Below are 16,355 nucleotides of genomic sequence, written 5' to 3'. Positions count from 1 at the left end.
TCCCGGTCCCACCTTGGTTCACGGAGTCGACTAAGCCGCCGTGTGGCCAGGGTCAGTCCGGGTAGGCACTGCCTCCTGCTGGGCAGAGGCGCCGATCCCCTCACTGCCGCGGTCCCGTTCCGGCATCCTCCAGCTCCCCAGCTGCATCTGCCTGGGGTGCGTGCACCACGCGCAGTTCCCCGGGCACTGTACTTAGGGCGCGCGGCCCCTTTAAGAGGGAGGGAGCACATGTCAATGGCCGGAGGACTGCCCTTATATAAGGCACCTCCTCCAATATGGAGGTGCTTGTGCAAGGTTGTCGTTTGTGTGCTAACACTCTCTCCAGCCCTCAGGTTCCCGTGCCCGCCTGCCTATCAGCTGTGCCCGCCTGCCCACTGTGCCCACTTCCTAAAAATGGGAACATTTTTTTAACTGAGCCATTAAAATGTATCATAACTACAAGTTTATTACTTTTTTTCTCCCGCTGAGAACAATCAATCTTTGACCTACAATATGATGGCTAAATAACACCTTCATACAGCATCCAAATAATACTGCCATATAGTGCTTACATGTCACTGCCATATACGGTATCTCCCTTTCCATATACTATATACTGTATATTTTCAAAGTATGAAGAAAAATGTAGAAAATAGTTGCCACTGACCCTATTTTCATTTTCCGCGGCAGTGGCAATACTTCTTTTCTATTCAGAACTTCATGTCAGTGTTTTTCCACTAAGACAAACATTGTGCTCTGAGATAACACTTCCTACTTGTGGTTGTTGTGGTGTAGTTAGAAAGCATCAAGTGAGAGGCAATGTACGATCCACGATTCCCAGGTGCCAATACCTCATGCTCTCACTACACTCCCCCAGAATGACAATCAGCTCTAATGAGTTTCCCGGCTATTAACAATGCAATTGTTCCCTAAGGTTGCATTACATATGCTTTCCTAATATCTGCGCTCCACGCTCTACTAATTTTTGCACATTTTGAAGCAAACTTAGGCAAGTATAATAACATTTAATGAAAATAATAAATACGTATTATAACGACGAGAGATTGGCAAATTGAAGTCATATGCAAATGAATGTTTTTTTGAGGGTTGTATTTTTCTTTTTCTCTCCTTCTGTATCCTCCTGTGATCCAAACACTGGAGTGAAAATAAGGCAAGGGTCATACGATAAATTTTCTCTCATCCTACAAAATCAGTCTAATTATGCTAATCACACTCGGACCAGACTCCGATTTTTTTCGGATCTGGAGAATGAAAAATAATAAAGTTCTCCATCTTCTCCATTCACTGTGTCCGTGAAAATCGATGTTTTGACGGACCCATAGACATGAATGGACAAGTTATATCCAGAAGCTATCTTGCCCGACTCTCCCATACACAGGAGCACTTGCTCTGTTGATATTAGTCTAATGTACTAAGGTTCGTCATGTATTTTCTTTGTTTTGCCATTCATTTAAGTAGTTGACAGTAACTTCTTGGACCAGATTTGGGGGATTACCTGATCGTCTGTGTAATGACTGGAACGCCGGTCGAATGTGTATCAGGAATACGGCGCTGCTATGAATGACTCCGACCTTGTATAGTGGCAAATAACTTTCTTTATACTGGTCACAAAAATTGACAGGGTTAAACAATTCTACAAAATATGGGCCACAACAGCCACTAACACAAAATACAAGTTATGCAGCCCGAGAGAGCCCAAGTGCCAATCTCGAGGGAATGAGCCAAACTACCCCTGGGCTATGCCGCTCCCACCCTTATTCAGTACAGGGCCTACCCAGGATGTTACCGCGGACGTGGCACGTGGTCCTCCCAGGAATATAACCTTACACCCCCCTCCCACACTAATACGCGTTACCTATACAGTGTACAGTTTCTCTTCTCACAAGAGCAAAGAGAAATCTCTCAGACTTAATACATATACAAACAGTTAACAAACTAAACCTTTAATTAGACCCTGATCTCCAGCCACAGGGTTTGATCAGCTTCTCCTTCTCACCAAGCTCTCCAGCACATCCAGGTGTAATCAGGAATTAGAATCAATCTCAGTCTCAAAGTGTAGTTCACAACAGGGCTCCTTTGTAGTATCCACGTGCACAGAGTCTTAGAGTACCAGATCCTTCACAATCTTTGGATCAAGCCTGATCAGTCCATCAGCAGTGATATACACCAGGCAGTTCTCAGCACACTGGAATCACTAACTAGCTTTCCCTAACTGACTACACAGTTGGTGACCGGTCACATATCTCAGTTACTCACAAGGCACAGCTTCTTCTTGGACACACCGTCTGGCTGCAGTCTGTACAAGCTCTCCAACGTCACTCAGAATTCAGACGCATGTCGCCTTCTCCCTGGACTTCCTGGATCTCTCTTTCCCGGGCTTTTTTACAGATCCCTGGGCTTTTTCTTTACTTGTTTCTTGCAGATCCCTAATGGCCGGACTAAGTCATTGCAGGAGAAATTTACACTGTCATAAATATGAGCTCATTGCTAGAAAGACATGTCAACATGTTACACTCCACCCCACTCACAATTTGGCGTCCCGACAAATGGTTTCATACCACTCATATGTAACACATACTCCTCAGGATTATATCGTATCGGGGGAACACCAGCTGTGCTCCTCTCCGATCTCCGCAAACCAGTACCTGCCGAGCTTGGTGGAGGGTCCACCGCATCTAGTGGAACAGTAACATCAGGGACGGTGTCTGGAACACCTGGAACTTGCGCTATCGGACTCTGCACGTCCGATGGTCTCACCCCGAAGTCATCCCAACAGTCACATTCAACATTGCTCGGTGCAACTGCCATAGGTGGCGCAGATGACTCAGGGTGACAGGCAGGTGTGTCGGACATACACCTCTTTAGCCAGTTCCGGTGCATTGTGCGACGGGGTCCAATGCACCCTTCGGGAACCACTGTGTTCACACTTCCCCCTGGGAATACCCTTTCCACTACTGTGTAGGGCGTTTCCTCCCACCTGTCGCTCAACTTCCCTCCCGGACGCGTGACTCGCACTAGCACCTTATCACCCACCCGGAACTCATCTAGGTGCACCGGCCCCCGATCTCGGTGGGGATGATCCTGCACACGGTCTTTTACTATCCGGTGGATTTCACGCAACCTTCGGCGATGATCCTGGACCCACTCACTGGCTGTACGATATTTTGGTTCATTGGGTACAGTGAGACTAAGTTCTTCAATCTCTCGCCCAGGCCGACCGAACATCATCGCGTACGGAGTGAATCCTGTGGTGCTATGGACCCGATTGTTATAGGCCCACATAAGTTCTGGGAGGAATTCAGTCCATCGCTCCTTCTGCCTCTGTTCAAGAGTTCTCAGCATCTGGAGCAAGGTTCGGTTGAACCGTTCACAGGCCCCATTTCCCTGCGGATGGTAGGGCGTTGTCCGGGATTGCTGAATCCCATAGACTTGTAGCAACTCCGTTATGAGCTGACCTTGGAAGCAAGCACCTTGATCTGAATGTATTCTTTGAGGACACCCATAAACCTGGATGAAATGCTTACAAATTGCCTCCGCTGCAGACTTAGCAGTCTGATCCTTGGTGGGGACAGCGACGGCAAACTTAGTAAAGTGATCAGTCATGACCAGACATGACTGATGACCACTTCTGGCGTACCCAATTGACAAATAATCCACCATTAGCACTTCCAGTGGGGCAGACATCACGATTGTCTGGACAGGAGCCCTCTGCTCTGGGGACTTATTCAGCTCACATGCCCGGCACCTACCACACACCTCTCTCACAACTTCTTCTAAGCCAGGCGTGTACACATACCGGTGCAGCCAACGATAAATCTTCTCAGGCCCGAAATGTGCACCCTGCGTATGAGCTTCCTGGGCAATGTCCGGAGCCACTGAAGCTGGAATTATTACCTGCCAACGGTACCCCAGCTCCGCTGCTATGTAGATCCAGCGATACAGTATCCCCTCCGCTATGACCAATCGATCCCACTGCCTTAGCGGCTTTTGTCCTTCGGCACCCAGCCGGGCTTTTGCTCTCCCATCGGGCCAGGACTTTTGACTCAGCCATTTCTTTACTCGTGACAGTTCGGAGTCTGCGTCCTGTAACTCAGTCCACTCTTGACGAGTCTTGCCCAGCAACGTGACGACCCGTGTCGCTACCCCACTTGAACGTGCCACGTCCACGAACACAGGCAATCGCCTCAAATCGGGGATCTCAGTATCCTCGAGGTCTTCATCCACCCCATGCTCGGGTGCGCCTCTGGTCACTCGTGATAATGCGTCAGCATTGGAGTTCTCTTTACCCGAACGGAACCGAATCCGGTAGTTAAACTTGAACATCCGAACGACCCATCTCTGCTCCAGGGCTCCAAGCTTAGCGTTTTCCAAGTGTGCAAGTGCATTATTGTCCGTCATCACGAGAATCTCAGAACCAGCCAGATACTCTGAAAACTTCTCAGTCATGGCCCACACCAGGGCCAACATCTCCAGCTTAAGCGAGCTGTAATTGTCCGGATTTCGTTCGGTGTCCCGTAGAGACCGGCTAGCATACGCAATGACCCTCTCATGCCCATCTTGTTCTTGGGCTAACACAGCTCCCAGACCATGGAGACTTCCATCCGTGTACAGGGTGAACGGTTGGTCAAAGCGAGCATACGCCAATAAAGGTGCCTGTACAAGGGCGGCCCTGACCCAATCAAATGCCTGTTGCTGTCGGTCAGTCCACCGAATTGGCTGATTCTTTGGCCCCTGTGCCGTCCCTCTCAACAACTCATTCAGAGGTTCAGCGACCTTAGCAAAGTCCTTCACAAACCGACGGTAGTATCCAGCTAAACCAAGGAACGCTCGTACTTCTCTCACGGTCTTGGGACGGGGCCACCCCTGAATGGCCTCAATTTTACTCGGTGCTGGTTGCACACCCTCAGCAGACACTACATGCCCCAGATACTCGATCTGTGTCTGGAACAAGTGACATTTCTTTGGCTTGATCTTAAGTCCATTGTCTCTCAGTCGGTGCAACACTTGCCGGAGCTTCTTCAGGTGGTCGTCGAACGAATCTCCAAATATAATGACATCATCCAAATAGATCAACACGGACTCGAAATTGTAATCGCCCAAGCAGTATTCCATTAACCGCTGAAATGTTCCTGGAGCATTAGTCAGTCCGAAGGGCATTCGATTAAATTCGTACAGTCCCATTGGCAAGATGAATGCTGTCTTCTGCCGATCTAGAGCTGCCACGGGCACCTGCTATTAGCCGCTGGCCAGGTCAAGAGTGGAGAAGTACTTCGCCTTTCCCAGGGCAGACAGGGATTCCTCGATCCGGGGCAATGGGTAAGAGTCACGTACTGTGTGTGCATTCAGCTTACGGTAATCAACACAAAACCGTATGGTCCCATCCTTTTTCCGGATCAGCACGACCTGTGTGGCCCAAGGACATTGACTCGGCCGGATCACCCCATTACCCAGCATCTGCGCGAGCATTCCTTTGACCTCCTGATAAAGACTCGGTGGGATCTGGCGATATCTCTCCCGAATTGGGGGGGTGTTTCCCGTGGGTATCTCGTGCTCCACAGCCTTGGTGCAACCAAAGTCTTCATCTCCCCTGGAGAAGGCAGCCTGATATTCCCACAGCGCAGCCTCCAGTCTGCGAGCCTGTTCGTGAGTCAGCGGTCATTACATTTTGGCGTAGTCGGCAGGATATGGTGCTCGCCATGAATGGTGACAGTAGAGACCAGTTAGTTGGTTGCTCTGCAACGGGCGCACTACTGAACCACCTGGCCAAGTTTCATGGGTATAACTTGCTGTTCAGTGATTGGGTAGGCAGGTTGAAGAATGCCATTGCCTTGCATGGTGTCAGCTCTCAGCTGCAACCAGAAGTCGCGCTGAATGCTCTGGAGGGGGATGCCCGTAAAGTTGTCTTGTTAACATCCGAGGATAGGCGAAAGACGGTCGACGACATCATCCGGATACTAGAGAAAGCATTTGATCATGTGGTGGCAGCAGGGCAACTACGAGTACAGTTTTTCGCCCGGACCCAGAGAGACGGAGAAAGCCTGATCCAGTATGCTATAGCCCTGGAGGAATTGCCTCAGGAGATCAAAAAGAAGTTGCCTGTAACCGTGGGTACTGAAGCCTATGTTAACAGCATTCTTCGGGATCAGTTCATCGAGGGGATACGGAGTGAGGCGCTAAGGAGTGAATTGTTGCTGAAGGCGCGGAATACCCCTGGTGTCACCTATGCCGAAATACAGGAAGAGGCGGTAGCACGGACTTTGGAAGTGAAGCCTGCTTTGCAGTGGAGTAGCCTGCAAGTGGGTAACACAAGAGAGCCGAGACCAGACCCTGTTCAGGCACAGCTGGCTTCTTTGCAGAAAACCGTAGAAAACCTGACTGAACAGGTACAACAGATGCAAGTTCGGGGGACGCCTCCGATATGCTCAGCCTTGACGAACCCCTCTATTCCCGTTTATGGTCAACCCCCTATACCTCAGGAAGGACGCCGACTGCTCCTAGACCTGAGGCATCCGGAGGTAGGGCAAGAAGACCAGTTCAATGTTGGCGATGCCGAGAACTGGGGCATATGCAGCGGTACTGCCCAAGGAGTCTGCCTAATGAAGTCCCGCCATCGGTAAAAGAGAGGCCCTCGCTGTAGTTGGGCATACGGCGAGGCAGGAACGAAAATCAGTGCCCAATGTCTGTTCTCAGGATCTGATTGCAGAGAGTCCCACGTTGGATGTGCAGTTTGCAGGAAAGAAGGTGGCGTGCTTGGTGGATACCGGATCGGAGGTGACGACCATGCCGATGGAATTTTTCAAGACGCACTTCAAAGAGACTGTCAAAATGGAGTCGGGACACCTGCTAAGGTTGAAAGCCGCTAATAATGAAGAAATTCCAGTGGCAGGCATCGGTTGGATGAGAGTACAGCTGTGCGGCCAGGAGTTGGGAACCAAAGGAGTGGTGCTCGTGAAGACTCAGGCGAGGCCGAATCTCCCGGTGGTTTGGGGAATGAATATCCTGAGAGAACTGGACTCCCTTTTGTTTGAGCGCTATGGTCCGAGATACTGGAAACGAGCGACACGCCACAAAGCCACTCAGAGGGCCCTGCAACAGATGGTCCATTTGTGCGGCATTCAAAGGAGTTCGGCTGAAGGAAGAGCAGTGGGAGTGGTGTATGTCCCACGTGGGTCTGCCGTTGTAATCGCTCCCGGTCAAGAGAAGCTTGTGTTGATGCCGGTAGGGACTCACAGGAAACTGAATGGTGTGGAGGTGATTCTGGAACCGGTCGGACGGTCAGAAGATACGGATAGCCCGATGATAGTCCGAACATTGGCCATTGTGCAAGATGGAAGTGTACCAGTGAGATGTCTGAATCTGCAGAATCATGAGGTGACTCTGGCAGTGGGCACGAAGCTGGCTGATGTGTATGTGTGTGGTGAAGGAGTCTTCCCCAAAAGCCAGTTCACACTGAGGGCAGACCGCCGGACCGCCTGGACCCTGTCGATGCAGACGACAGCTGAAGAATCCCCCCACGCCTGAGTGGATTGGCAGAAGGATTATGGAAATCATGGGATTGGATGAGTCCCAGTTGACCCCCGAACAGGCATAGGTGACACCAGGGGTATTCCGCGCCTTCAGCAATTCGCTCCTTAGCGCCTCACTCCGTATCCCCTCGATGAACTGATCCCGAAGAATGCTGTTGACATAGGCTTCAGTACCCACGGTTACAGGCGACTTCTTTTTGATCTCCTGATGCAATTCCATCAGCGCTATAGCATACTGGATCAGGCTTTCTCCGTCTCTCTGGGTCCGGGCGAAAAACTGTACTCGTAGTTGCCCTGCGGCCGCCACGTGATCAAATGCTTTCTCTAGTATCCGGATGATGTCGACGACCGTCTTTCGCCTATCCTCGGATTTTAACAAGACAACTTTACGGGCATCCCCCTCCAGAGCATTCAGCGCGACTTCTGGTTGCAACTGAGAGCTGACACCGTGCAAGATAATGGCATTCTTCAACCTGCCTACCCAATCACTGAACAGCAAGTTATACCCATCAAACTTGGCCAGGTGGTTCAGTAGTGCGCCTGTTGCAGAGCAACCAACTAACTGGTCACTACTGTCACCATTCATGGCGAGCACCGTATCCTGCCGACTACGCTAAGATGTAACGACTGGAACGCCGGTCGAATGTGTATGAGGAATACGGCGCTGCTATGAATGACTCCGACCTTGTATAGTGGCAAATAACTTTCTTTATACTGGTCACAAAAATTGACAGGGTTAAACAATTCTACAAAATATGGGCCACAACAGCCACTAACACAAAATACAAGTTATGCAGCCCGAGAGAGCCCAAGTGCCAATCTCACGGGAATGAGCCAAACTACTCCTGGGCTATGCCGCTCCCACCCTTATTCAGTACAGGGCCTACCCAGGATGTTACCGCGGACGTGGCACGTGGTCCTCCCAAGAATATAACCTTACACCCCTCTCCCACACTAATACAATGGGATCTGGGTACCCTCATTTTCCCCTTAGAGAACACTCATATATATTTAACCAATGCGTTACCTATACAGTGTACAGTTTCTCTTCTCAAAAGAGCAAAGAGAAATCTCTCAGACTTAATACATATACAAACAGTTAACAAACTAAACCTTTAAATAGACCCTGATCTCCGGCCACAGGGTTTGATCAGCTTCTCCTTCTCACCAAGCTCTCCAGCACATCCAGGTGTAAGCAGGAATTAGAATCAATCTCAGTCCCAAAGTGTAGTTCACAACAGGGCTCCTTTGTAGTATCCACGTGCACAGAGTCTTAGAGTACCAGATCCTTCACAATCTCTGGATCAAGCCTGATCAGTCCATCAGCAGTGATATACACCAGGCAGTTCTCAGCACTACTGGAATCACTAACTAGCTTTCCCTAACTGACTACACAGTTGGTGACTGGTCACATATCTCAGTTACTCACAAGGCACAGCTTCTTCTTGGACACACCATCTGGCTGCAGTCTGTACAAGCTCTCTAACATCACTCAGCATTCAGACGCATGTCGCCTTCTCACAGGACTTCCTGGATCTCTCTTTCCCGGGCTTTTTTTACAGATCTCTGGGCTTTTTCTTTACTTGTTTCTTGCTGACCCCTAATGGTCGGACTAAGTCATTGCAGGAGAAATTTACACTATCATAAATATGAGCTCATTGCTAGAAAGACATGTCAACATGTTACACCTGATCGTCTGTAGAACAACTTTGGTTTATGAATTGGAGGTTTGGGTTTTGGAACATCACGGACTACTGCCCACACACCTGAGACTACAGGGATACTGTATAAGGATATTGTGTTGTGCTGTTATCAAGCACCACACATTTGATAGTTTGGCCCTATATTTTAGAATATTTTTATTTATTTTGTCCCTTTTTTCTTTGAGGTCAATAAAAGACTTTTTCGTTCTATTTCCTTGTAAATAACAAAATAAACAAACAAACTATATTGCTGATTGAAGAAGGATAAATGCAGAAGGTCTCCTGTGGTGACCCCCTAAAGCCTCTGATTGATTGGAGCTGTTGCTTAGGACAGAATGTCACCATAGGAGGTGCCCAGACCAGAATAGAAAAACTGCTGGTACCAAACAAATCAACGGAGGTGAGCGTCTACTTTTCTAATAAATTTGTGGATTCTGCTGAGGGACAAAAATGTTGCATAATCTTATAGTTTTATTGCGGACTTAAGCCTTCCATGTCGATAGTAAAAATATGCAATAAAAATGTATTAAATACATTGGTGAAATTGACATCTTGGAGAATGCTACAATTTTGAAATCTGAAGTGAAAAAAAACAGGTATAACTTAAAGAGGTATTCCCATATCCAAGATCCCAATATGTAGTAAGTATAATAATAATAATAATAATAACAGCAAATACCTCCAATTAGAAATGTAGTAGAGTATTTTTGATTCGCTATGTCTTCTTCCTCATGGGCAGTCATTGCAGGACCTTAGGTATCCATGGTTACGACCGCTAACAACTAGCTAACTGTCACTATATCAGTGGTCGTAACCATGGATACCTAAGGTCCGGCAATGCCTGCACATGAGGAAAGAGACATAGTGAATCAGAATAAGTATACTACATTTCTAATTGGAGGTATTTGTTAATATTATTATTACAACTACTAGGATCTTGGTCCTGTGAATGAACCCTTGATGAAATATGAGTCATATGACCAGATTTACAAGCTTCAGCATCATTATTAACATAAATGTTTGACACCTCTTTTTTTTCTTGCTATATATGGAGAATTTTGTCAGGATTTAGATTTAGATGGGGATCTATCATTTAGATGGGGATGCATGTGAATCTATTTTATTCTCCATTCACATGCTCAAGAAATTTTATTTTATTTTTTTCAAAAAGCATCTAAAAACTCTATGTAATTAAACCTTGTCTGTCACAAAAAGTGTGTAAGAATTACACATGTAGCTTACCAGGTGAGATTTTTTCAGCCAGCACATGTGAGGGGTGCAGAGTGGTAGTGGTGGCGAGAAGTTGCTGTTGTGTTCCCACACCCTGATTCCCCACAAATAATAAATAGTGTCCAGTCTGCCTATTGGTCTTCGTGTATTACACAACACTCATGGTTTTCCTGGAGGTCCCCATCAGCTTCAGGATTCCAGATATTGCAGGCAAACAATCACTTCCAGACTCTGTTTCTTTTCCATAAAAATCAATTTTACTGAACTCTTGCAATTGTTCAGTTTTGGTCACAGATACAGCAGTTTGGGACACAACCAATACAGTCTCAGTTCGTTTTTCTGTCCCTTCCTTCTCTAACTCCTCATCCAACAGGTATAGCCCACTCGGTACCGCAGTTTCTGTGAACACGGCCCTACTCTCCACAGGTGTATCCCCGTCCATTTTCCCTTCCTTGGGAGTAATGAAGGCTGGCTCCTCCAATCCTTCTCCAGGCCGTAGACCCCGGATGTTTCAGGAAGTTTCCTCACAGTTGTCCGCTTTGTCATTCCTCATGCTACTCTCTTTCCCCTCCCTTTCCTGCTGCATCTCCACTGACCTTCAGCCCCCAGGGCCCTGAACTCTTTCTCCTTCTTTTTCAAAGGTTCCTTCAGCTCAATCTTGAACGTTGCAAACTCTGCGATACTAATACCCTATCTGAACTAGATCAGGAAGTGCTCCCCCTATATACAAGTTTTACTCCTCCCATAAACTAAGATCCCTGTGACTTCAGTACCTCCCTATTCTAAATTCTTATTTTTCCTATTCCTATTCTCAAGTGTTACTCTCTCTTTCCCTAAGTTACTTTACCATAACATTAATGCATGGTTACATTACATTATGACAAGGCACCTATCACCTTTCGCTTTGCACCTGTTTTACCAGGGGGCAATGTAGAGTGTGTCATGCTTTAAATAAAGCTGCCTTGTTTTTGATCATTCCTGGTATTTGGCTTTGAGAAAACTTTATTGATACACTTAAGTGCAGATTACATGCGTTTTTGATGCGTTTCCAGCTTAGAAACGCACTTAAAGTGCATATGCGTTTCTTACCTGCAGAATTTCTGCCCCTAATGCAAGTGGAAAATCTGCACAGAAAACTCAGCATCTGCACAAGAGAAGTTGTCATGCTGTGGGTTTGAAACACGTACCGCAGGTCAGTGTATGCTGCGCCAAAAAGAAGCACAATGGACATGAGATTTCTATAGATCCTATCATATTTGCTGGAACTATGAGACGCTGTGTTTCTGATGCAGCAAAAATATTCAGCATCAAAAATGCACCAAAAGCTCATTGTGGGAATATTGATGTTGCAAATTTTCTGCACCATTTCAGCACCTATTAAGTAAAATATGGTTGGTTACTTGCATTTTTTCATTGCATTTTTGTGTGTGTGTTTTTTTTACCTGCCTTTTTCCCCCTTTTTTGTTACTGCGTTTTTTGTCGCTTGTTGCTGTCATGTTTTAAATAAAGTTACATTGTTTTTGATACTTCCTGGTATTTGGCTTTGACAAAACTTTATTGATACATTCATGTGCGGATTACATGCATTATTTCCGCCACGAAAACACAGTACAAAATGCATATGTGTTATTTACCTGAGGATTTTCTGCATCTAATACAAGTTTATGGGAAAAATCCACACATAAAACTCAGCGTACCCGCCACAGAAATTTGCATGTTCCGGATGTGAAACACCCACCGCAGCTCAGCTTACCCCGAATTAAAAAATAAGCACAGTGGGCAGGAGATCTCTATAAATCCCATCCACTATTCTGGATCAGTAAGGCCACGTTCACACGTTCAGTATTCGGTCAGTATTTTACATCAGTATTTGTAAGCCAAAACCAGGAGTGGGTGATAAATACAGAAGTGGTGACCTGTTTCTATTATACTTTTCCTCTGATTGTTCCACTCCTGATTTTGGCTACAAATACTGATGTAAAATACTGACCAAATACTGAACGTGCAGGTTAGTAGCCGCATACCTCCCAACTTTGTAAGAAGAGAAAGAGGGACACATCATGCGGCATGCGTAGCGTGCCACGGCAGATTTTGGCAAAACCCCTGGCCACACCCCAATCCACACCCATTTACCATTTCTTTCTCCCAAGGCCGGCTCCAGGTTTTCTCGGGCCCCGGGTGAAAGAGTCTCAGTGGGCCCCTTTAACACATACCACGATTCATGATGCACAGATACCACAGAGAAATATATATATATAGTACAAGGCCAAGGATTTCACTTCTTACATTACATGAGTGATATCTATTGTAAATTCTATAATAGCTCAGAAACCGGCGAATCCTCACAGCGCACAGTGCAGACCGGACAGTATAGTCCTCCATACAGTATTATGGGCACCAAACAGTCCTCTATACAGTATTAAGGGCCCCATGTATTGCTCCATACAGTATTATGGGCACTACATAGTCCTCCATATAGAATAATGGACTCCAAATAATGCTCCATATAGAATAATGGACCCCATGTAATGCTGCATACAGAATAATGGACCCCATATAATGCTGCATACAGAATAATGGGTCCCATATACAGTATTGCTCCATACAGAATAATGGACCCCATATAATGCTCCATACAGAATAATAGACCCCATATAATGCTCCATACAGAATAATGAGCTCCATATAATGCTCCATACAGAATAATGGGCCCCATATAATGCTCCATACAGAATAATGGACCCCATATATTGCTCCATACAGAATAATGGGCCCCATATAATGCATCATATAGAATATTAGACCCCATGTAATGCTGTATACAGAATAATGGGCCCCATATAATGCTCCATACAGAATAATGAGCCCATATAATGCTGCATACAGAATAATGGACCCAATATAATGACCCATACAGAAAAATTGGCAGCATATAATGATCCATACAGAATAATGGGCCCAATATATAGCTCCAATCAGTATGGGCCCAATACAATGCTTCATTCAGTATGGGCCCCATATATTGCTCCATTCACTATGGGCCCCATATATTGCTCCATTCAGTATGGGACCCATTTATAGCCGCATGCAGTATGGGCCCCATATATATATATATATATATATATATATATAAAAATCAAATACTCACCTCTCCTTACTGGCGGCAGGTCAGGACTCCTCAGCGTCTTCCCACACTCTGCACTGTGACGTCAGCGCGCCCTCGTCACATAGTCAGGAGATGCGGAAGACGCCAGAGCTGCGGAGGAACAGGGAGAGGTAAGTTACTATGGCAAGTGCTGGGGCCCTGAGGATGCAGGGGGGGCCCACTCGCGGGCGCTGGCACTGGGCTCTCCTGACTCACTGGGCCCATAGCATGCTGGTGTCCCGGATGGCGAGTGGGCCCCCTGCTTCCTCAGGGCCCCATCACTTACCGGCAGAACAGCTGTACCGTGATGGGACGCATAACTGAACCCTCAAATCGAGACAGTCCTGACGAATACAGGACAGTTTGGGGGATGTAGCCGGGAGGAATAAAGTTAATTTCCTCCTGGTAGCCGGGCTTGTAGTGCGGTGGCCGAGCAGCTTCAGAACACTATCAACCTGTAGATTAACCCCATATCTGCAGGTTAATAGTGGTTTTTTTCACATGACAAGTTCCCTTTAAAAACGATATCACCCAATTATTACAGTAGTTGACATTTTAATATCTACAGTGCCACCTAGTGGTTGCTAGGGTCTAAGACAGAAGAATTTATTTTTAACACTAGCAGAATTATCCGGCTTGCCAAGGGGCTATTTGGTTTAATTATTTGTTGTTTGTGTTTGGTCAAAAACTTTGTTTGCAACTAGTATGAAGGCAACATATCTGAGTTGTATTGTACAGAAATGTAATTATTCTCTAGTGGTGTCCTAGAAAGATTTGAATTAATATTTGCTTTTGTATTCTGTATTTTTGTGAATATGTCAAGAATGCTTGAGGGAGAAAGATAAAACGATAAAATCTATTGATTGCTTTTGTAGTTATGTCATTTTTTTAATATGTCAAGAACGATGGATCCTAGAGAGCTGAAAACCTGTCCAAGACTCAGCAACATCCGGATTTACCAATGTTGCAAATTAGGGGTAGATTAGTCTAGTTATTTGGTTGTAAATTAATATTTGCTTTTGTAATCCATTTTTTGTCGAATATGTTGGGAATGGTAGATCCTAGAGAGCTGAAATTGGTGTAAAATTTTTCTGAGCTAGATAGATAGATATGAGAAATAGATATGAGAAATAGATGGGAATCTGCCTGCAAGAACTAACAATCTACAATGAAAGAGAGTTGACACAAAAAGGAGCTTCAGAACACACACTGCAGAGCCTGGAGCAGTGGGGGAATGGGGAGACATGAGTGGTTGTGTTTTTCTTTTATCAGAGAATAAATTGCACGGGATATACTGTGGGGTCATCATACTGTGTGTAGGGAGATGTAGGGCCAACAAAAAGTGTAGGGAGCTCTGGGGGACAATAATTATATGTGGAGGGGCTGTGGAGGTGATCAGACTGTTTGTGGGGCTTTGGGGCCATCATACTGTGTGTATGATGAGGATTCTGTGGGGGTGATCATAGTGTGTGGAGGGCTGTATGAAGAGTCATTATTCTGTGTGGAGTTATGCGTGGGGGCCATTATACTATGTGTAGAGAGATGTGTGGGGACCATTATACTGTGAAGAGGGCTGTGTGATGACCAGTATACTGTGTGGAGGGCTGTGTGGGAGCCAGTATACTGTGTGAAGGGCTGTGTAGGAGCCAGTATACTGTGTGGAGGGCGGTGTGGGAGCCAGTATACTGTGTGGAGGGCTGTGTGGGAGCCAGTATACTGGGTGGAGGGCTGTGATGGCCAGTATACTGTGTGGAGGGCTGTGTGGGAGCCAGTATACTGTGTGGAGGGCTGTGTGGGAGCCAGTATACTGTGAAGAGGGCTGTGTGACGGTCAGTATACTGTGTGGAGGGCTGTGCGGGAGCCAGTATACTGTGTGAAGGGCTGTGTAGGAGCCAGTATACTGTGAAGAGGGCTGTGTGACGACCAGTATACTGTGTGGAGGGCTGTGTGGGAGCCAGTATACTGTGTGGAGAGCTGTGTGGGAGCCAGTATACTGGGTGGAGGGCTGTGTGATGGCCAGTATACTGTGTGGAGGGCTGTGTGGGAGCCAGCATACTGTGTGGAGGGCTGTGTGGGAGCCAGTATACTGTGTGGAGGGCTGTGTGGGAGCCAGTATACTGTGAAGAGGGCTGTGTGACGGTCAGTATACTGTGTGGAGGGCTGTGCGGGAGCCAGTATACTGTGTGAAGGGCTGTGTAGAAGCCAGTATACTGTGAAGAGGGCTGTGTGACGACCAGTATACTGTGTGGAGGGCTGTGTGGGAGCCAGTATACTGTGTGGAGAGCTGTGTGGGAGCCAGTATACTGGGTGGAGGGCTGTGTGATGGCCAGTATACTATGTGGAGGGCTGTGTGGGAGCCAGTATACTGTGTGGAGGGCTGTGTGGGAGCCAGTATACTGTGTGGAGGGCTGTGTGGCAGCCAGTATACTGTGTGGAGGGCTGTGTGGGAGCCAGTATACTGTGTGAAGGGCTGTGTAGGAGCCAGTATACTGTGTGGAGGGCTGTGTGGGAGCCAGTATACTGTGTGGAGGGCTGTGTGGGAGCCAGTATACTGGGTGGAGGGCTGTGTGGGAGCCAGTATACTGTGTGAAGGGCTGTGTGGGAGCCAGTATACTGGGTGGAGGGCTGTGATGGCCAGTATACTGTGAAGAGGGCTGTGTGGGAGCCAGTATACTGTGAAGAGGGCTGTGTGACGGTCAGTATACAGTGTGGAGGGCTGTGCGGGAGCCAGTATACTGTGTGAAGGGCTGT

The 16,355-nt window shown here is 47.0% G+C and overlaps 1 protein-coding gene across 1 annotated transcript in view; it reads right to left on the bottom strand.

Annotated features, from left to right (window-relative positions):
- Positions 1 to 1,057: 1,057 nt before the first annotated feature.
- LOC141174485 (uncharacterized) overlaps positions 1,058 to 16,355 on the bottom strand; it is a 35,392-nt gene continuing 20,094 nt past the window's right edge. The window contains exons 3-7 of the mRNA XM_073659415.1: positions 7,470 to 7,959; positions 4,343 to 5,129; positions 3,150 to 3,487; positions 2,529 to 2,801; positions 1,058 to 1,134 (exon numbers count right to left, since the gene is read on the bottom strand). Coding sequence (XP_073515516.1) covers positions 1,058 to 1,134; positions 2,529 to 2,801; positions 3,150 to 3,487; positions 4,343 to 5,129; positions 7,470 to 7,959 — 1,965 coding nt within the window. The remainder of the gene's footprint in view (positions 1,135 to 2,528; positions 2,802 to 3,149; positions 3,488 to 4,342; positions 5,130 to 7,469; positions 7,960 to 16,355) is intronic.

The sequence above is a fragment of the Phyllobates terribilis genome, unplaced genomic scaffold (assembly GCF_046119375.1).
Source record: "Phyllobates terribilis strain yellow unplaced genomic scaffold, ASM4611937v1 Scaffold_13__5_contigs__length_258822181, whole genome shotgun sequence".
Lineage (NCBI taxonomy): Eukaryota > Metazoa > Chordata > Amphibia > Anura > Dendrobatidae > Phyllobates > Phyllobates terribilis.
The sequence above is the reverse complement of the archived record's forward strand: the minus strand, read 5'-3'. Positions and strand labels throughout refer to the sequence as shown.